General features: G+C 42.4%; 1 protein-coding gene across 4 annotated transcripts in view; it reads right to left on the bottom strand.

Moving 5' to 3' along the window:
• Positions 1–19,136, bottom strand: part of CDK14 (cyclin dependent kinase 14) — a gene marked incomplete at both ends in the record, with an annotated part of 505,411 nt that overhangs the window by 59,038 nt on the left and 427,237 nt on the right. For all 4 annotated transcript variants that reach the window (XM_080700879.1, XM_080700880.1, XM_080700881.1 and 1 more), the window contains one exon: positions 4,382–4,445. In XM_080700879.1, the coding sequence (XP_080557005.1) occupies positions 4,382–4,445 (64 nt within the window). The remainder of the gene's footprint in view (positions 1–4,381; positions 4,446–19,136) is intronic.

Genomic DNA, 19,136 nt, shown 5'->3' with positions numbered 1-19,136 from the left:
CTACCATGTCTAGCTTTTTTCTGAGTTTTTAAAAATTGAAATTGAAAAACATTATGCTTAGTGAGATTAGCCAGCAATAGACAGTCAAAGTCCATGTTTTTTTCTCATGTGTAGGAGCTGGAGAAAAATAGGATAAAAATGACTTCTGATAAAAGAAGACAAAGACCAATAGAGTAGAAGGGGATGAGGGGCAGGAGGAGGGGAAGGGGGAAAATGAAAGACTGAGGAAGAGAACAGATAAATAGTTATATTCATAAATGAAAGTATTCCCACCAATCTCACTGACATGTATGGGAGGGAGGAGGCAGGGAGCGGGGCGGGATTCAGAGGAAAACCTGCCAAAGGCTGTAAACATGTATGAATGAATCACTGCATACTGCCTGTGACTCCATCATCAACTGTTTTCTCCTTCCCACTTTGAGGTATCTGTACTTGTTATTCTCTCTTTTTTTTTTTTCTTCTTTTTCTTTTCTTGCAGTATTGGGGAATTCTACCTGTGAGCTGCACCTTCAGCTCTATTACTTATTCTTTATTTTGAAACAGGATCTCACTGAGTTGCAAAGGGCCTCACTAAGTAGCCAAGGCTGTCCACAAACCGCGATCTTCCTGTCTTAGCCTCCCAAATGCTGGGATTAGTGTGCCACCACACCTGGCTTATTCTCTCTTAAAGAGTTCTTCCCCTGAATAATTTCACAGCTCTTTCCTGCGTGTCCTTCAGTCAAATGTCACCTTTGCAGAAAGGCCTTCCATGATCACCCCATTTAAAACTGCCAATCAGCCCCTTCTAGGACACTTCCTGCACATCCTCCTTGCTCTATGACTCCACTATGACTCCTCCATACAGCACTCCACTTACTGTGTCTGTTCTGATAGGGATCTTTTGGGTTTTGTTCAATACAACATTCCCAGTCCCTAAACATACAAGTGGTAGTCAATAAGTATTGTTGAATCAATAAACAGATTTAACTTATTACATGGACATTAATTATAAAAATAATCTACCTAGGAATAAGTAGCAGGTGATTAGATTGGACTATTAAACCCAAAAGATTCTGCTGTAGAGATGTATACCTGACCTAAAAACATAACCATAGAATTAACCACCTGAAAATCCAAAATGGCCTCTCCTACCTTGATGTATAGATATGCATTTGTATGTATATTTAGAGCACAGATTGGTCTTTTAAAAACTCATACCTGTACAATTCTAAAGACATCATGATCTTTTTTTGTTGAGGCTAAATTTATTCCGTTAGACAAGTCAATAAAGACATGAGAGTGAAGGTTTTGGTTAAAAATTAGAAAAGATCATTATTTTGAAATCTCAGAAGAATAAGATCATGTCAGAGGTAAAGGGAAATTTTTCTCTAAAATATAAGGGACACCTAGCCATTGATAAGAGAATGATACACAATTTCAATTCTAAATTGGGCAAAAGATAGAAAAAGTTGTCAATTCCATAACTTAGTGAGACCCAGTTTCAAAATAAAGAATAAAAAACAGGGCAGGGGGTGTAGCTTGGAGGTTGAATGCCCCTGGGTTCCATCCCCAGACCCGCAAAAAAAAAAAAAAAAAAAAAAAAAGAGATGCAAATGATTCTGAGACACGTGAAAGATGTGCAACATCATTAAAAAAGCATGCGAGCTAAATTTAAATTGAGATTCCCTTGGTCACTCCTTTAACTGGCTGAGTTTGGCCACAGACCAAAGAGAGTAGAGAAACAGCATCCTCACATACTGCTGGTAGCAGAGGCATGGGCCACCACCCCCCGGGGACCAGTTTGAGAGAAGTGTTAAAGCTTATCATTGTTTATGCTTGTTGACTCTTTAACTCAATTCCTCCTCGGGAATCCTTCATATATACCTGTATACATGCAAAGTGCATGTATGTGTATATGTACACGGTGATTAACTGCATTAATATTATTAATAGCAAAATACCAGAAATAACCCCGATGTCCACATTTAGACAGCAGGCTAAATTGGTACGCCAGAAAGCAAAACAGCTTTAAGAGACAGGAGAGAAGGCCGCACCGTGCAACGACAGACCTATAAGATGCACTAATGGAAAAAACAAGAAATAGAGTTGTGTGTAATATGGGAAAAATGCAAACATATTCATATCTTATTTTGTTTACATACAGTAAAGAAACATAAAGAACGCCTGCACCCGGCCGTGGTGGGGGCGCTGGTTCTGGGGCCTGAGCTGGTGCGGAGAAGGCGCTGCCTGTGCTCCCTCTTCATGTCGCTCAACTTCTCAAACTGCTTATCTAGTAAAAATTAAAATATTTACTCGTGGCTCAAATAGTTTCCTCTCGTGCTTTTGGGTGCTCTTTGGGGTAGAATAAGGAAGTGGGGCTGGGCGGGGGAGAACAGGGAGGCCGAGCACTGATACCTCTCTGCCTTGGGAAGGTGTATTTTCCTCCCGTGGAGACTGTGAGGTGAACACTACCGCTGTCCTGGTGACCTGGCAAAGTGCTTTGCAGCGTCCTCACAGACCTGCCGCCTGTCTCCACCTGTCTACAGCCCGTCTCCGCTTGACTCAAGACAGCTCAAGAAGCGGCGACCGCGTCCACTCTGACCCTGAGCCCCAAGCTGTGCTTGGAGTATCCTGCATGATCAGCACCCGCGCCTCACACCACTGAATGTGTTTCTCTTCTGGCCCCCAAACCCCTATGCCTTGTATCTGGTGCAGCGCTTGCACATAATATTAAACATGTATATTCTAAGTTATACATGTCCACCAGAAGAGTCACACAAATGATGTCTGTTTCAAATATTCAGTATAATTCAGGCCAACAATTATTTTCTGAATGCCAAATATGTACTATGCACAGTCCCTGGTCTCGTGAAATTCACAGTCTGTTACCTTAATTCTTACGATATCATGGTACTTTTCAAAACATATTTAATAAATGCTTGTGTGTGTTGTTGATGACAATAAGTCCTATTATACCAAAATCCTATTATAACAGGAACTTCATGTTTTCCAGTCTGGATACTTGGCAGCCCTAATGACCTTCTTAATTGTATTTCTGCATATAACTTTATTCACTTAAAAATCTTTTCAAAAAAATTTTTTTCACTAGTGATGGGGATTAAACCCAGGGGCAAGTCCTGTATCACTGAGTTATTCCCCAACCGTTGATGCTCTTCTATTTTATTTACCTAAGACTTAAAATTTTATATCCTAACATGGGAAGCTAACTTTCTTTAGAAGCCCACAACGGAAACATTTATAAAAGCTGTATTCTTCTCTTGGAGTCCACTGGGAACCAGTATATCTGTTAAACACAGGATACTTCTTACTTGGTTAAAAAAAAAAAAAGAAAGAAAAGAAAATCTATCTTAAATTGCAAAGTTTCTAGAGTCTTTTGGAACATAGAAGTCATTTAGAATTTTCAATGTAAGTACAAAGAGTCTTTGGGGCTGCTTAAAAAGATAAAAGAATTCTCAGCACAGTGTACACTTTCAGAAGAAAAATATTAAGAATAAAAATAGTTTCCCAGCTCAGTGTTCTATTGGAATTGATAATTTATTCCTAATAGTTCCCAAAAGAGAAGAAGAGTAAAAAGGAATATACTTGGCTCCCCTAACAGAAATTATTCATAGCTCTTTTTTCTCTCATTGGATAATGGACTATTAGATTTTCCATGAAATCCCTTTCAGTAATTTTATGGTGGGTCTGCATTTCATGAAACATGTTTTGTAACTGAGAAAAGAAAAAAGCAAGAGAATAATTTTGTAATAGTTTATTCTACTGATTTTGCTAAATTTCCAATTCTAAACTTTCATCCTTCCTATAAAAATTAGGCAGACCATGTTTGCTATTTTATTAGACCTGAAAGCTGCATGACTGCCACCTACTGGTGAGGAAAAAAGTGACAACATTTTTAAAGTGCATTTTCTCTCAGATTTCCAAGATAGGGCTTAGAGATTTTGCATTAAAACATACTGAATACTGCACAGTAAGACACGTAAACATTTTACATGTTTAAACCCAATTTAATTGACCATATATTACTAGCTTTGTAAAAAAAATCAAAATGCGATGCTTCCTTTTTATAATTTAATACTTTTCCTAGTATTATTTAAAGAAGTGACACAGATGAGTTGTAGAACCCTAATTCAAACTCTGTCATTGCAGACAGGGATGCTTGTCTAACTGATCAGGAAATTAAGGGTTACTGAAAGACTCTTCAGTCAAATCAAATGAAGTTTACATGGTGAAAATCTCTGGCGATGGATGTCTACACAGAAATCAGAATGACTACTCTATCAATATGTAAAATGCCCAGAGGCGAGAGTAACCAGGATTTTTCATGGCAGTATAAACCTTTGCATACAGGAAGCACTTAGGACTTGCAATCAATGAAACATACCTGGCTTAAAATGCGGTAAGGAATGAACTCCAGGCCATGTGTCCTCATTTGGCGTTCCAAGAACCTAGTGGAAAGCAGGAAATTGTGGAAACAGGCTTATTATTTCCAAAGCACTCAAAATTCTCAAGTGTAGAAAACAGTACACTGTATATTGCAAAACTCTGAATTTCTTTTCCAGCACCATGTGCCAGAGATTGTATTTCAGTAAAAACAAACCTGGCTAAAGAGCCACCCAAGATGAACCTCTGTATTCTGACCAATGCAGCTGAATGTGACAAGTTAAATCTGTTAGATTTTATCAAGCCCAAACTGAGTAAGCTGGCTAAGGAATCAAGCATTAAGACATCGTCCTCACCTGAATAAGTGTATCTTCCCTCATGATTCTTTAATGAGCTTTCGTCTTTCACTCCGGTATCACAAGTCTTATCCATTATCAGTCTCAGAATGCTGTCATTTCTTCCCCACATTCTGTCTGAGCATGATAATACTTCGATGATGTAAGTGTAACAGCTTAGAACGCTCACATTTTCTCACTTACAGTTAAAAAACTTAAATTATTATAGTTTCCTCTTGCCGAGATGTTCTTCCTACACTTTCTTCTTTTTCTAGTCCTACTTTCACCTTTTCCCCCATCTCCATTTCTATCACTACAAAGTTTGATCTGGTCAAAGGAATTCGAGGGTGACTCTAATTCCCACAGTATGGGGCACACTCCTTCTGAAACTTCAGTGCCACAATCTACTTTTCCATGTTCGATGATCCCAGTAAATCACTGGATGAAAAAGAGGAGTTTAAGGGTTAAGAGCCCAGATCCTGAAGACAGACTTCTTGGGTTCAAACCCTTGCTTCCCTGCTTTCTAGTATAAAAGAACCTCACTGAGTCTCAGTTTTCTCATTTGTAAATTGGGAATGATGACAGCACCTGCCTCATCTGGGTGGAGAACACCACCTGTCATGTAGGAAGCACGGGGTGAGTACCAGGTAGTATTCAAGGCACCTGTAGACACCAGGTCAGGCCAGGGAGGCAGCTGCCCTGTGGGAGATTGCAGACCACCCACTTTTCCCACCAGTGTGCCCTATTCAAGAGGACACAGTCCTTCAAACACAGTAGTCCAGCATATCAGAAAGGGCAAGAGTCAAAACTGAAGAATGGCAAAAAAGGAAGAGGAAGGGCAATATTATGGGATGAGAAGAGGTGTTTTCACTTGACCTCTCAGGATTAGGAGTCATTACTGTACAACAAGCCAACAGAGAGCTCTATTGGTGTACAGATTTACTGGGGAAAGGGGCAGGCTGTGAGGTCAAAGGGCGGTCCATAGGAGGTGGGCATTTCACCCACCCACAGCTTCGTCCTCCCATGAGTCAGGGTCAAATACATGTGCTTATGTTCCTTACTAAAACACTGAATCAGCACATGAGATAATACAATTCTTTGACATCATAATTATTTATGATGAATTTTGCAAGTAGTAATGCGTAACAACATAAATAGGATATACAAACAAGGTCACACAATTGATGGGCTGGGTGGGGCAGGGAAAGGAGAAAGGCAAGAGGACAGGGAGAGTTTTTAAGACACAGTGAGAGACAAAGTCACTGTCTACAACATAAACAATGTGATAGCGAAGGCGTTTCCCCCTTTTCTTTTCAAAAATTCCAACCATCCATCCTGGAGAAGGAGATAATCCAGTTTGCAGGCGCAGACACAGTTGACCTGGGGTTGATCCTCTTTGTTCTCACACCAAATTTTGCATGAAGGACAGAGGGGTTCAAGAGCTTAACAAGTAAAGGGTGGAAATTTCCAACTACAAGTGTGACTTCACAGCCATCGTCGTGAAGCTTTATAAACAACGGAAAGCCATGGAGAACTTGAATCCCATCCACGCACTCCTAAGGACTGCTTCCCCCTGTCCCATTTCTACAGTGATTGTGTCAGGAATGCTTTTTCCTAGGTATTATCCTTATCCATATCCAGTGTGCTGTTTCAAAGTGATTGTCGAACATTATGGCTGTCGCATAAAAATTGCCAGGAAAGAGAAAATACATAAGACTTTTTTTTCCCCCAACAATAGACTTGACTATTAAGATTCTGGAATGGATTTCTTCTTCTGACATTCCTGGAGCATTTGCACAGAAATGCAAAGTGAGTAGAAAGTTGGCAAAATAAAAGAAGAATTAAATATTAATTTTGCTTCCTGTAACTTCCTTTTTTACAAAGGGCAGTTTGGGTTAGATGAATGAGTACTAAAGATAAGTTACTGGGGCACTGGGGAAAGTAGGCACTGCTGTCTCTGGTGCCAGATTTTCATCAGTTGACTAATAAATTTGACTACTAGGATATTTTCAAGTTACAAAGAAAATGAGTATTTGTAAGAGTCAAGAATCATCTTTTGCAAATAAACAGTGAGGAAAAAATCACACCTGTGCTAGCAACACTTAGAATGTGGTCCCCACATCTGTAAATAAGTGGGCTTAGGAGGCCACATGTGAGGCCCTGAGTCTTATAAGTACATGCTATGATCTACTGAGAAGCCTTATACATATTCATCTCAGCAGCTTCGCCTTACACCTCCCTGTTCCTCCCAGAAGGTGCGCGGGTGGACTTGGGCCTCCCTTTGAGATGCTCCTGCTCTAGGCAGGAGATGAACAGGGGCAAGGAGGAGCTGCCTCCAACAAGACAAGTGGTCTCTTGGAGAGGTGCGACAGTGATCTGAAAACAAACCAGGCTGTGCTCAAGTCTCTCTGGGGCAGGGAGAAGGGCTACTTGATGGAGGACAGTGAAGAGGAGGCACTGATTGTTCGTAAGAAGGGGTGGGGGTGGCAGCAGATTGTTCCAGTTGTAAATTAAATACTTTCTTTATCAGACTGACTAGGCCCTTATGCCTACTCCCCGGGATTTCCCCTTTCGGAATGCCTGGCTTCTGATCTGGCCAGCTGAAGTCTCATCTCTATTTCTGGCTTCAGCTCAGGGGCCACCATTTCCCAAGAGCTTTTCTGGACTCTCTGGTCCAAGTGACAAGTTGCTTCTTTGTGATACTTGAGTACTTGTTGCAGAGTTCTATTTATAGGACTAATCACTGTCTGGCAACTGTTAAATAACTCCTCTGTCTCTATTCTGAACTGCAGACTTCAGAGTAGAGACCATGACGCTCATCTTTGGATCCCCAGTACCCGCCATGTGCCCAGCACCAGAGACACACTCAGTACATGTCAAGCCAGTGACTGAATGGATGGATGGATGGTCTCTGGGTTAGAGCATGAATGGATGGATTGCAGGCTGGGTCACAGACTATGAGGCCAGATACTGAACCCCAGGAGACTGTGTTTTTTCTATTTCAGGTTTTCTCAGAGAACAGGTCACAGAACCCACTGGGGGAACAGTAAAATTCATCTAGATAGTCAACAGGAGCATGCCAGGGTAGAGCCCAAGTTCCATCCTTCCACCTTCTGAGAGCAACACAACACCTGTTAGCCAAACAGAAGTGAACCAATAAAGGAACAGGGGATACACACACCATTACATAAAAAATGAGACAGAGAAGATGTCAGAGGGTGGTCAACAGCGATGGTAAAGAGACATACTGTATTACAAAACTTTTGTTCAAATTACAACTGTGTGCACGCATGCGCAGAGTGAGTCACGATGTAAAGATGCCTATCTAGCTATTCAAAAGCCAATTCAATTCTAAGGCGGGCATGGTGATGCACACTCGTAATCCCAGCATTTGGGAGGTGGAGACCTGAGGATTGCAGTTTGGGGACAGCGTCAGCTACTTAGTGAGCCCCTTTGCAACTCAGTGGGACCATTTCAAAAATACAAAAGACTAAAAAAAAAAAAAAAAAAAAAAAAACCACAAAAACAAACAAAAAACAAAAAAACAAAAAAACATAGGGCTGGAGTTATAGCTTGGTATAATACCCCTGAGTTCCATCCCCAGTACTGCAAAAAAAAAAAAAAAAAAAAAAAATCCAATTTTAATTCCAACAAGAAGTTACTAGCTGAACCCAAGAGTACAGGAGATAAAGCAAATTCAGAGGTGGAGGGCAGTGAGGTTAGCCCTGGGCCTATTCAATGTTACAAACACCTGCAGGTCAAGATAAGAGATGCATAAAGGCACTGGAAATACTGATATGGATCTAAGGAAGAAAGTTCAGGCAGAAATGCTCAGAACTCTTCAGCATATATATGGTAATAGAAAGCAAATGTCAACCTACAAAACTGTCTCATTTACTTACAGTAATGCATACATAGCTGCCAGAGAATGTCTCTGTGATTTACTGCAGTCTTTAGCATCTGTTAAGAAAAACAGAGGACAGAAATACCCTCTCAGCAGGGGTCTCCTCTGAGAACCTGTGACTTAAGGGCTCAAGGCTCTGTCCTGACAGGCACAGTGAAACCCTTCCCTTCACCTCAGTGTCTACCTTGAGCAGAGGACAATGCTGAGAGAAAGAAGGTCTCTCTGTGGAAATGTCCGCCTTACAAATAAGGCTGAGAAGTACTCGATTTTATTTTTAATATTTTCTTCCTTAAGCCACAATTTAAGCAACCAAAACAAATATTTCAACTAACACTGAAACTCTTGAGAGAGAGAGAGGAAAGAAACTTCTGGAACTCAGAGTTTGAAAACTCATGTCTGCCTCAAATATTTATTTGCCCTTCCAAACTATTAACAGTTCCACCAATCCTTAGACCTTTTTGTTCCTTGACGTGGTGTTACCACCACAAGCCCATGGGCTCAAGGACACCTGTGGCTCAGGTGGGACAAGGACGGCCAGCAGTTTTTCCTGGCTCAAGGGGGCTGAGAAGTCTCCCACAGAGACTCCAGCTCAGGGGAACTCTGGACTATGGGATTCAAATGAAACTGGCTCCTTTGAGTGTGTACCAATGAAGTCAGGCAGAAAGCGCTGGGTTCTTACCCTGGGGTGGGTTTATGAGCATGACTAGGTAGCGTTGGCGATTCTAAATTGGCTTAGCCATGAATGCTAAGAAACGGAGAACAACTGAAGAACTGATCATTTTTTAAACTAAAAACGTGAAAGCTCACACATAGAACACCTCTAAAATAATGACTGCTTCTCAGCTGTGCTACTTTAGGTCCTAGAAGATTATTTCTGGTTCCTTGGTGAGAAGTCCTAAAGACACCTGTGAAGTGGCTCCACAGAACACGCCGGGAGATCACACGCCCCACTCTGGAGGAGATGCGGGAAAGCGGCCTCCTTAACTCTTATCCTGACTGCACCTGCCACATAACACAACGATCAAGAGGTGTGCAAAAGCCACGTGGACCCCGTGCCAGCCCAGAACAATGCAAGCAGTGTGCTGGGTGGAAGAAGGTGGGGTGCAGAGGTTTGGGGGTCCAGTGGCCTTGTGGGGGGTGGTGAGGACACATTAAGAGGACGACACATGGTTAAAAAGGGAAGAAGATGAGAGGAAGAAAAGCACACAAGCGCCCAGTCAAGGTAGCCAGGAATTAAAAAGACACATCCGCAGACAGCAACTTTCCCCATGGAAATTCTTGGAAATATCATGGCACGCTTGAATCTCATATTCATTTTACATCCCTTCGTCCACTTCTTGGGCAGACACAAGATAGCTCTAAAAGAACAGGCAGTAGCAGTGGCACCTGGAGGCACCTGGGTGATGGATCAGACACAGAAGGGCACTCACTTTTCATGGGATATCACGGTGAACCTTGGTAACCTGCTACCATACTCACGCTGCCTCTTGACACATTAATCATGTTTCCCCATCCATGTAACAAACAGAAACATTCCCAGTGCTGGCGAGGTGGCCAGCTCTTTCCTAGGTGCACAAGGTAAGAGGCTTGAGGACCAGGGGCAGGGGCACTGCACTGCTGGAATAAGGGGTGTGAAAAGTACAGCCCAGTCCACAGAGAAGGTAGCACCCACACTGAGCCTGCAGAGATGCCTGGCAGCTCGTCCAGCAGATGAGTGGGACCAAGTGGATATTCAAGGCAGGAGAGAGTGTGCACAGAGGGACAGAGGTGTGTGGGGATCCACACCAGGGGACCTGGTTTTCCAATCTAGCATCCCCTTCTGAGAATCCATGGTGTCTCATACTGGCAGCTCATGTTTTAGCATTTGCTTTTCACTACAACAGATGTGCTTCAGGGATCTAAATTTTCTTTTCTGTCTGGGGTTTCTCTTCATAATCCAGACCTGTCTCTCCAGCTGCCTAGAGGTCAGAGAAAGCAGCAGCCTTGTCCACAAGACCTATATAATAAGCAAAGGGCTTTCAATTTGTTCCACAGGTGAAGGGCAGGAGAGATGAGACCAGATTTTTGCCTTATAGAACTCCTGACGGAGAACTGAGAGACAGTGAAGAGGCCACAGGGGGGCAGAGGCAGGCTCTCTCCTGGGCATACAAGGTACAGAGGCACCGCTGAGCAGAGGCTAAGATAGCCATGTTTACGCCTTAGGCACCAGGTGCATCCTATTTACAAGACATTGTATACAAAGTGTTTTACTCTCTAGAAATGGAACTCACAGAGAGTAAAAGGTACCTACACATAACTAAAAAAATATAATATAACCATTTCATTAAAGAGGTCATAAAATAACTTGACAAAACGTGCATCGCGACAGGTAAAAGCTCAAACAGGACAGTGCCACAGGGCAGAGTAAAACACCTGTATGCTGCACCTGTGTGGTATAGCGATGGCCTTATTGAAGGCCACAACGTCAAAGGTTGACATGGTTGCACTGGAGACTCAAATTTCATAAGTAGCATTGCTGTTAGTGCCAAGATTTTCTAGAGATATTGATTAGTTGACATCTATAGTATTCAGTATATATAAACAATTAGTGTATGTTAAAACTGAGCAAACATGGATTTTTTGCTTCTAAGTAAAAGTGTATTCCTATATATTGTGTTTATTTTGTCACTTATATGCTAATGTATTTACATGTAAAAACAAGGAATTAGATTATCCTAGGCCTGAGTAGTTGCAACAAGGTGGTCCACTCATAGGAGTGTCCCAGCTCTCCACTAGGCAGGACACATCCACATGGTACCACAAGACTAGCATCATGGCTCCAGTCCACTAAAAGTCATTGGCGTCCTTATTTAGTATAAGAGTAACCTCAATTCCCAAAATGCACCAATATTCTGTCTCCACTGAAAATTACTGTTTTAGAAATAGCTCTGGTTAGGTTCCAGACAAAAACCATTAAATCTGATTATTGTAAAAGCACCACAACTGATTCTAACTAGCTGGGAGAATGACTGGCCCCAAACATGTGTGAATCATTGGTCCTATGCTGAAAATTACTTCAGGATAAGAATAGGGCATTAAGTGATATTTATTCTCATAATGAGATAGTAGTTCCATTTCTTATTCTCTTTTTTCTTTTGAGAGTATCAAGAAGAAAAATACTTGCTTGGTGCTCATTTTTACAACCTCCTAAACACTTTCTCACATCTCTCCAAAGGGAAAGAAGGCCTCAGGTTTAGAATTCTGGGCAAGTGAGAAGATCAAATTTAATAATAATGTTTACTGACTTTCATTGATTTTAATTTTACTTTCTATTTATGGCAATCCATGAAGGTTACTTGTTTTCTGTAGGTGATATGAACAAATAAATAAAACTACTTGAAATGAGTTGATTGAAAAAAAAAAAGTTAAGTCATGAAAAGGATGCCCTGATTCTGTAGCAAAACTCTCAGATGAAGAAAGCCACTTCAGGAATCCACAGTCCTAGGATAAAAGAGAAGGGGCTGGGCTATGGAGGACCACCAAGTAGACACCTGGAAGGGCGCCCAGGGGCTTCTACTCTTCTGGCCTGGTTTGCTTTCTGGTCAAAATGCCACGAAGGAACAGGATCTGTCGGATCCACCCTCAGGATTAATGGTGAGGAACAGGTGGCTGGGGACTTCTCCTGGCCACCTCAGAACCAGTCAGGAAGACAGATCAACACGGAGGACTGTGCTGGTAGTATGAGAATCCCTACTTCTTTGGGTTTGATGTTTTTATATATGTCTCCACCGTCCAATCACATTATGTTATTTCCATTGCCAATATCTGATTTTAACCTCCTTTTATGATCTGGAGTCCATCCAATTTCCCCACCTCTTCTACCAAGTCCAGTGCTGCCATCGCCTCCCAACCAGTCTACTTGTCTCCATTCTCATCCTCTTCCAAGTGATACATTCATATTCCTGAGTGGACTTTCCAAAATCAAACCTGATCAAGTACCACTATGTTAATAAAATCCTTCAACAACTCACTGGATTTTCTCTCCTTTTAGATAAACCTCCTCTCCTACATAGGACCCTCCAATTGCTGCCTGACTTGGGCCTGCCTACCTCTCTTCCCTTTTTTATTTTTTGGTGGTACTGGGGTTTCTGGAAACCCTTCTCCAGGCTACACTCCCAGACCTATTTTATATTTTTATTTGGAAACAGGGTCTCTTACACCAGCGAGGCTGGCTTCGAACCCTGCGTGATCCTCCTGTCTCTACCTCCCAAGCGCGGGGATTACAAGCCTGCGCCACCATGCCCAGCTCTTCTCTTTTTTTTAGAATGACTACCTCTTCCTTTCTTTCTTCCTATGTTCTGCTCACCCTGATCTTTCAGAGCCTTGAGTTGGCCATGCTCTCTCTCCTCCTCTCCCCACCCAGCGCCTCTACAATCAGAAGCCTGAGCATCTGTGCTGTCACCACCTAATTAGCTGCTAATTAACATTTCAGCTCTGAGCTGAAATATCATTTTCTCAGGTCAAGACCCCGTGAACCTGCGCACTAGGATAGAATCCACATAATGCATGGTTCCAACACTTGGACTTCTTTGACACCAACTGTCACAGTTGAAGCTTTATTATCTGTGAATAATTGATAAACGTTCATTTTTTTCCATTGGATTCGATGGTGTTTTGTTTTTGGTTGCTTTCTTTATATTTCCTTTGCTTATCAAAGTATGTGGCATAAAGCAGGCACTTAATAATTGTTGAATGGATCTGAAGGACCCTCATGAATAACAAACAAGTAACTGCAGGGTCAATCACATCATCAGATAAAAATTATGTTAAAGTAACCTTTTTTTAAAAAAAGGGGGATTATGTATCTTTAATTGAAAGTTCTGTGCTTTCTTTCTCACTCCACTCTACTTTCCCAGTAAAGAACAGGGTTGCAAATTCAAGTATTTTTAGAAGCCAGGCAGGTGACCAAGAGAAAGGGCTGCATCTAGAGCCAGAGGCATGTAGATTGGGTGGCCATGGTGCATTCTCTGCCTACAGGAAGCAGCCAGTGGCTAAAACCAGTGAAGGGCTTCTACCCAAGTGAATGCATCATAGGCGACAAGACAGCCAGGCATGATGACACACACTTGCAATTCCAGTACTTGGGAGGCTGAGACAGGAGGATCGTGGGTTCTTGTACAGCCTCAACTGCTTAGTGTTGCCCTCTGCAACTTAGTGAGACCCTCCCTGTTTCAAAATAGAGAATATAAATAGGGCTGGAAGGCAGGCATGGTGGGGTACGCTTGTAATTCAAGCATTTAAGAGGCTGAGACAGGATGTTAGCATATAGCCTCAGCTACTTAGTGAGGCACTCTACAACTTAGAGAGACCCTGTTTCAAAATAAAGAATAAAAAAAGGGCTGGGGTATAGCTCAGAGGTAGAATGCCTCTGGGTTTTGAAAGAAAGAAAGAAAGAAAGAAAGAAAGAAAGAAAGAAAGAAAGGAAGGAAGGAAGAGAAAGAAAGAAGGGAAGGGAGTGTAGCTTGGAGGTAGAATGACCCTGGGTTCCATTTCCAGTACCACACACACGTACACACACACACACAGTGACATATTGTGTGTGTGTGTGTGTGTGTGTGTGTGTGTGTGTGTGTTTTACTGGGGATTCGACCTAGGGACATTCTATCTCTGAGCTAAGCCCCTAGCCCTTTTAAATTTTTTGTATTGTTTTGAAAAAGGGTCTTGCTAGGTTGCTAAGATTCTCGCTAAGCTGCTGAGGCTGGTCTCAAACTGGTGATCCTTCCAGCTCAGCCTCCCAAATATTGGGATTGCATGTGTACCACCACAACTGGCTAGGAGATGTCACTTTTATGATTAATTGTGTAGAATGTTAACTCTCACTGTGCCAGATTTACCCTCTTACTGACTTTGTGCAAGCAAGTTGTCATGTTTTGAAAACCTCAAGGCAAGGAGCTGACCTTAGCTGACAGACAGCAAGAACTCGGATTCCCAGAGTCCAACATCCTGTAAGACCCTGGTGCTTCCAGCTCCCACGTGGGCTTAGCAGTGGCTCCTTCTCCAATTAATCTCACATAAGATTGCAGCAGGGTGAGACCATGATGCAGAGGAACCAGCCAGGTCAGGCCTGGAGATTCCCAACCCACAGACATTGTAGACGACAAGCGTGAATTAACTAGATATGGTTTGGGTAGTGTTGTTACACAGCAATAAACAATAAATACAGATTTAATCACTAAGTTATACCATGGACCCGTCAGGGCACACCTGGAGTGCTATGCTGTAACAGGTGCTGCAAGTAAAGAGAAACAAGAATAAATAAGGTAGTGTTCTATGAAGGTGCCCAGAAAGGACAGGGGGTGGCAAGCCTGTGTCCCATGAGGCTGACTGGAAATCTTTATACTTGTTGAGAAATAGTTTAGGAAACGACTTCAAATAGATGAAGCACTGCACTGTCAACTGGAGACTGACTCAGCACGGTGCCGAGTCAGGTGACAACAAGGACCAACAGGGTAAGATATTGTGCACAACAAAAATGGCACAGAATGGCAGAACTGTATAAAATGCAATAAGAACATTTATGAAGTTTAAGCAAAGTTGAGGCGTGTGCTGCACCACAGTTTGCATTCCAACAGCGTAAGGATCAAATTCTGAGCAGAGTTCCAGAAACATGGTGGTCACATGCACTACTATAATTCTGGTATAATACTACAACACATAGTTTGGGTTGACAGGATGAGGTTGTGCACATATGTCTACTTTTGTTTCTATTTAACTTTAATTACAATTTGTTATAGTTAGATACAGAATGGCCCCTTGGAGAGCTCACAGATTAGCGTTTAGAGTTGATGTAACTGCATCATTAGGATTGTAATTCCAATCCCATAAAAATGCACTGTAATGGATTTATTGTACCTGGTGTTGGCCCAGGCTGGTAGGGTATGACTATACAAGGTGGGTCCCTGGGGGTGCGGCATTAGGGATTATATATGATTCTTCCTCCCCCGATCTATCTTGTTTCCGGCCTCCATGATGTGAGGTGCACAGCCCATGTGCTCACTCGCTCTCCTCCTCCCATGGCCATGCCCTGAGATCTGTGGTTCCCAGCCTCACATGGACTGAACCCCAAACCAAAGAAAATAAATCTTTCCTCAAAGTTACATATTCAAGTCTTTAGATTATAGCTGTAAGAATGCTCACCAGAACACAACTCAAGATATAGACAGGGAGAATTGAGTTGATAAGAAAAGATAAAGATTAGATAAAGGAAGTACAGAGGATATACACAACAGCCATCCTTCCCAGCTTCCTATCCAGACTAATAGTAACGTTAATTACTTCAAAGGGAACCAGCATAACCATATAGCTAATATTAGAATATTTTCTAGGAGCCAGGTGTGTTGGCACTCACCTGTAATCACAGTACTTGGGAAGCTGAGATTAGGAGGACTTCAGGTTGGAGACCAGCCTCAGCAACTTAGCAAGGCCCTCAATAACTTAGCCAGATGCGGATTCAAAATAAAAAATAGCCGGGCGTGGTGGCGCACGCTTGTAATCCCCACTCAGGGAGGTGGAGACAGAAGGATCACGCAGGTTCAAAGCCAGCCTCTCTGGCTTAAGAGACCCTGTTTCCAAATAAAATACAAAAAATAGGTGTGGTTGTGTAGCCCGGAGGTAGAAGGGTTTCCAGGAACCCCAGTACCACCAAAAAACAAACAAAATAAAAAATAAAATCAGACTGGGTTGTAGCTCAGGGGTAGACTGCTTTTAGACTTAAAATCCCAGTACCACAAAATATCATAGTTTTTTAGGAGAAAGATAAGCAAGATATGTGTGTATATACATACATGTATACATAGGGTATGTGTCTATTACCTAAATATAGTTTTCTTCCATCATTCCTAGATATATCCTAAAACTAGAGTAGATAAGGGTTTGTGACTATTAATCTCTGGAAAACGCATGCAGGTTGGATGGGGGATTAGCTTGTAAACTGCTTTTAAATGCTATGATTCTGGGTTGTGTTTTGCGGAGGTTCTGTACATCAGTTAACGCTACCTGGAAAAGGCCAGCAGGGGGCGCTCCTGGACTGAGAAACTGAAAGATGTCAGCTCTTCAGGAACCAGCTGGAAAATTTAATTGGCTGCTCAGTGGAAGGTGCTGGATTTAAGGAGATGGTGTTTCCAAAATATTATGCAGTGTTTTCAACATGGCCAAGGTTAAGATAAGAAAGGACCCAAATAAACAAAGGATGCCTTTATAATTGTGGTGAATATAAGTGTAATTCATCTGCTAGATGGTAAAAAATCTGGCTTAGTGGTGCTATTTGCACAAGGGAAATCTAGGGAACATTCAAAATCACTTATTAAAAAAAAATCATAACCTAATGACTGGGAACCACCCCAGAGATTCTGCTTTAACTTTCCTGAAGATCCGCTGGGATGTGGGATTTTCTAAATCTCTCCAGAGATGCTCATGTCAACCAAGGTTGGGACCACTGACCGGCCCAGTATAATTGGGCAGTCTCTCAAAGGTTGCTTTGTTTATCTGTTTAGGTGGCTTATAGATTTTTTTTAAGTTTTTCTTTTCTTTTTTCTTTTTTTTTTTTTTTTTTTGGCCTGGATCCAGAGAGCCACAAAAGATCAAAATATCTTTTATTTATACTAAGGATTGAACCCAAGGGTATTCTACATCCAAACTGACCCCAGCCCTATTTTGTTATAAAATAGGATCTTGCTAAGTTGCCCAGGATCTTGCTAAATTGCTGAGGCTGGCCTTGAACCTGAGATCCAAGTACTGGGATCACAGGGGTGCACCACCATGCCCAGCCACAAAAGATGTTTAGTAGAGAGATAAACAAAACAAGCAGTTGGCTATTAGAGAAAATGAAGAGGAACCAAAAAATAACTTTAAAATTACTACAACTACATGTCAACAGATGGATAATGAAAATGTGGTATATGCCACAATGGAAGTCTCCTCAATTATAAAAAACAAAATTATAACATTTGCAGAAAAATGGATAGAACTAGAGAATACTATGTATTCTAAGTGAAACCAGCCAGACTCAGAGAGTCAAGAGTTGTATGCTTTCTCTCACATGTGGATGCTAGAGAGAAAGCAGAAAACACAAGGGACTTTGGATAAATGTTGAAAGAGACCAGTAGAATAGTGGGAGGAGATTGGAGGAAGGGAGGCGGGAGGGGGAAAAGGATGAATGAGGAAGGACATAGTTCAAATGATGCTTTGACAATGTCTAAAGGTATCGCTACAGCTCTACACGGGGAGGGGGGAGGGGGGTTGGAATGCTGAGGGAAATACGCCAAGAGCTTTGTGTGTGTGTTTCTATCACACTGAATTTCACTATGATGTTTATACTTGCAATGCACTAGTAAAAGTGTAAAATTACTACAAAAAAGGCTCTTAGCTTCTGTTAACTGGAAAATTCTACAGTAAAAGCAGTTCATTTAAAAATTTCCCCAACTAAATTCCCCCCTTCTATTGTTTCTGTTCCCTGTGTCCCTAAAGCCGGCTTCCCTCATGGATTTCACTCTCACCTCAGTGACTTTTCAGCCTGAGTGAAGTTATTGTGACAGAATCTCATCCCGTCAGCCTCCAACTGTGCGCTGTGGGAGCTGAGGAATGAAATGTGCCCTGTGTGCTCAGCAGCCTGAGGGCGGAGGCTGGAGGGGCCATGGTGCCAAGCAGGCCCAGCTGAACCAGCCTGACTGCAGGAGCAGAGCCTCCAAACCTGGAAAAAGGCTGGGGATGGACCTGGAGGCAGAAGCACTTGATGCTGGAGCCCTGCTACCAAGAACGTGCTCCTTCTACCAGCAGCAGGAGCAGCAGCGCTCCTGAGGCACAAGGAGGTTGCTCCTTGATTGCCCCTGAGCAGCCCAGTCAAAAGTGTGGCAAGGAGATTGAGGGTGCTCTGAAGTTTGAGAGGCATGGCTTCACAGGCCTTGCTCTAACTGCACTTTTCAGCCTGAAAAGCACAGTGGAGTGGAAGTTGTGGCCTCAGGGCTGTCTTCCTCTGGAGGAGCTGGGCAGGATGGTGTGTTAACAGCATCTGGAAGGAGGGGTGGGGGCAAGCTCAAGTTCAGCAGCTGCCAAGGATGGTGACTGCGGGGAGGATGGGCTCAGTGCTCTTACAACTGTGTGACACCAGGCCCAGCTCTCTCTCCATACTTGAAGGTCTGTGGCTCACATATTTCCTATGGCAAGGGGTTCAAATCATTTCTGAAAACTGGCAGGACACAAATAATAATAAAAATGACAATAATAATAATAATAGTGCCTGGTTCATCTTCTAATGTCATCACTTAGAAGAATCATTTAGGCCGGGCGTGGTGGCGCACACTTATAATCCCCGTGCTTGGGAGGCGGAGACAGGAGGATGGCGCTGGTTCGAAGCCAGCCTTGCTGGCTTAAGAGACCCTGTTTCCAAATTAAAAAATATATAAAATAGGTCTGGGAGTGTAGACCGGAGGTAGAAGGGTTTCCAGGAACCCCAGTACCACCAAAAATAAAAAAATAAATAA

Source organism: Muscardinus avellanarius, assembly GCF_963383645.1.
Source record: "Muscardinus avellanarius genome assembly, chromosome: 9".
NCBI lineage: Eukaryota > Metazoa > Chordata > Mammalia > Rodentia > Gliridae > Muscardinus > Muscardinus avellanarius.
The sequence above is the reverse complement of the archived record's forward strand: the minus strand, read 5'-3'. Positions and strand labels throughout refer to the sequence as shown.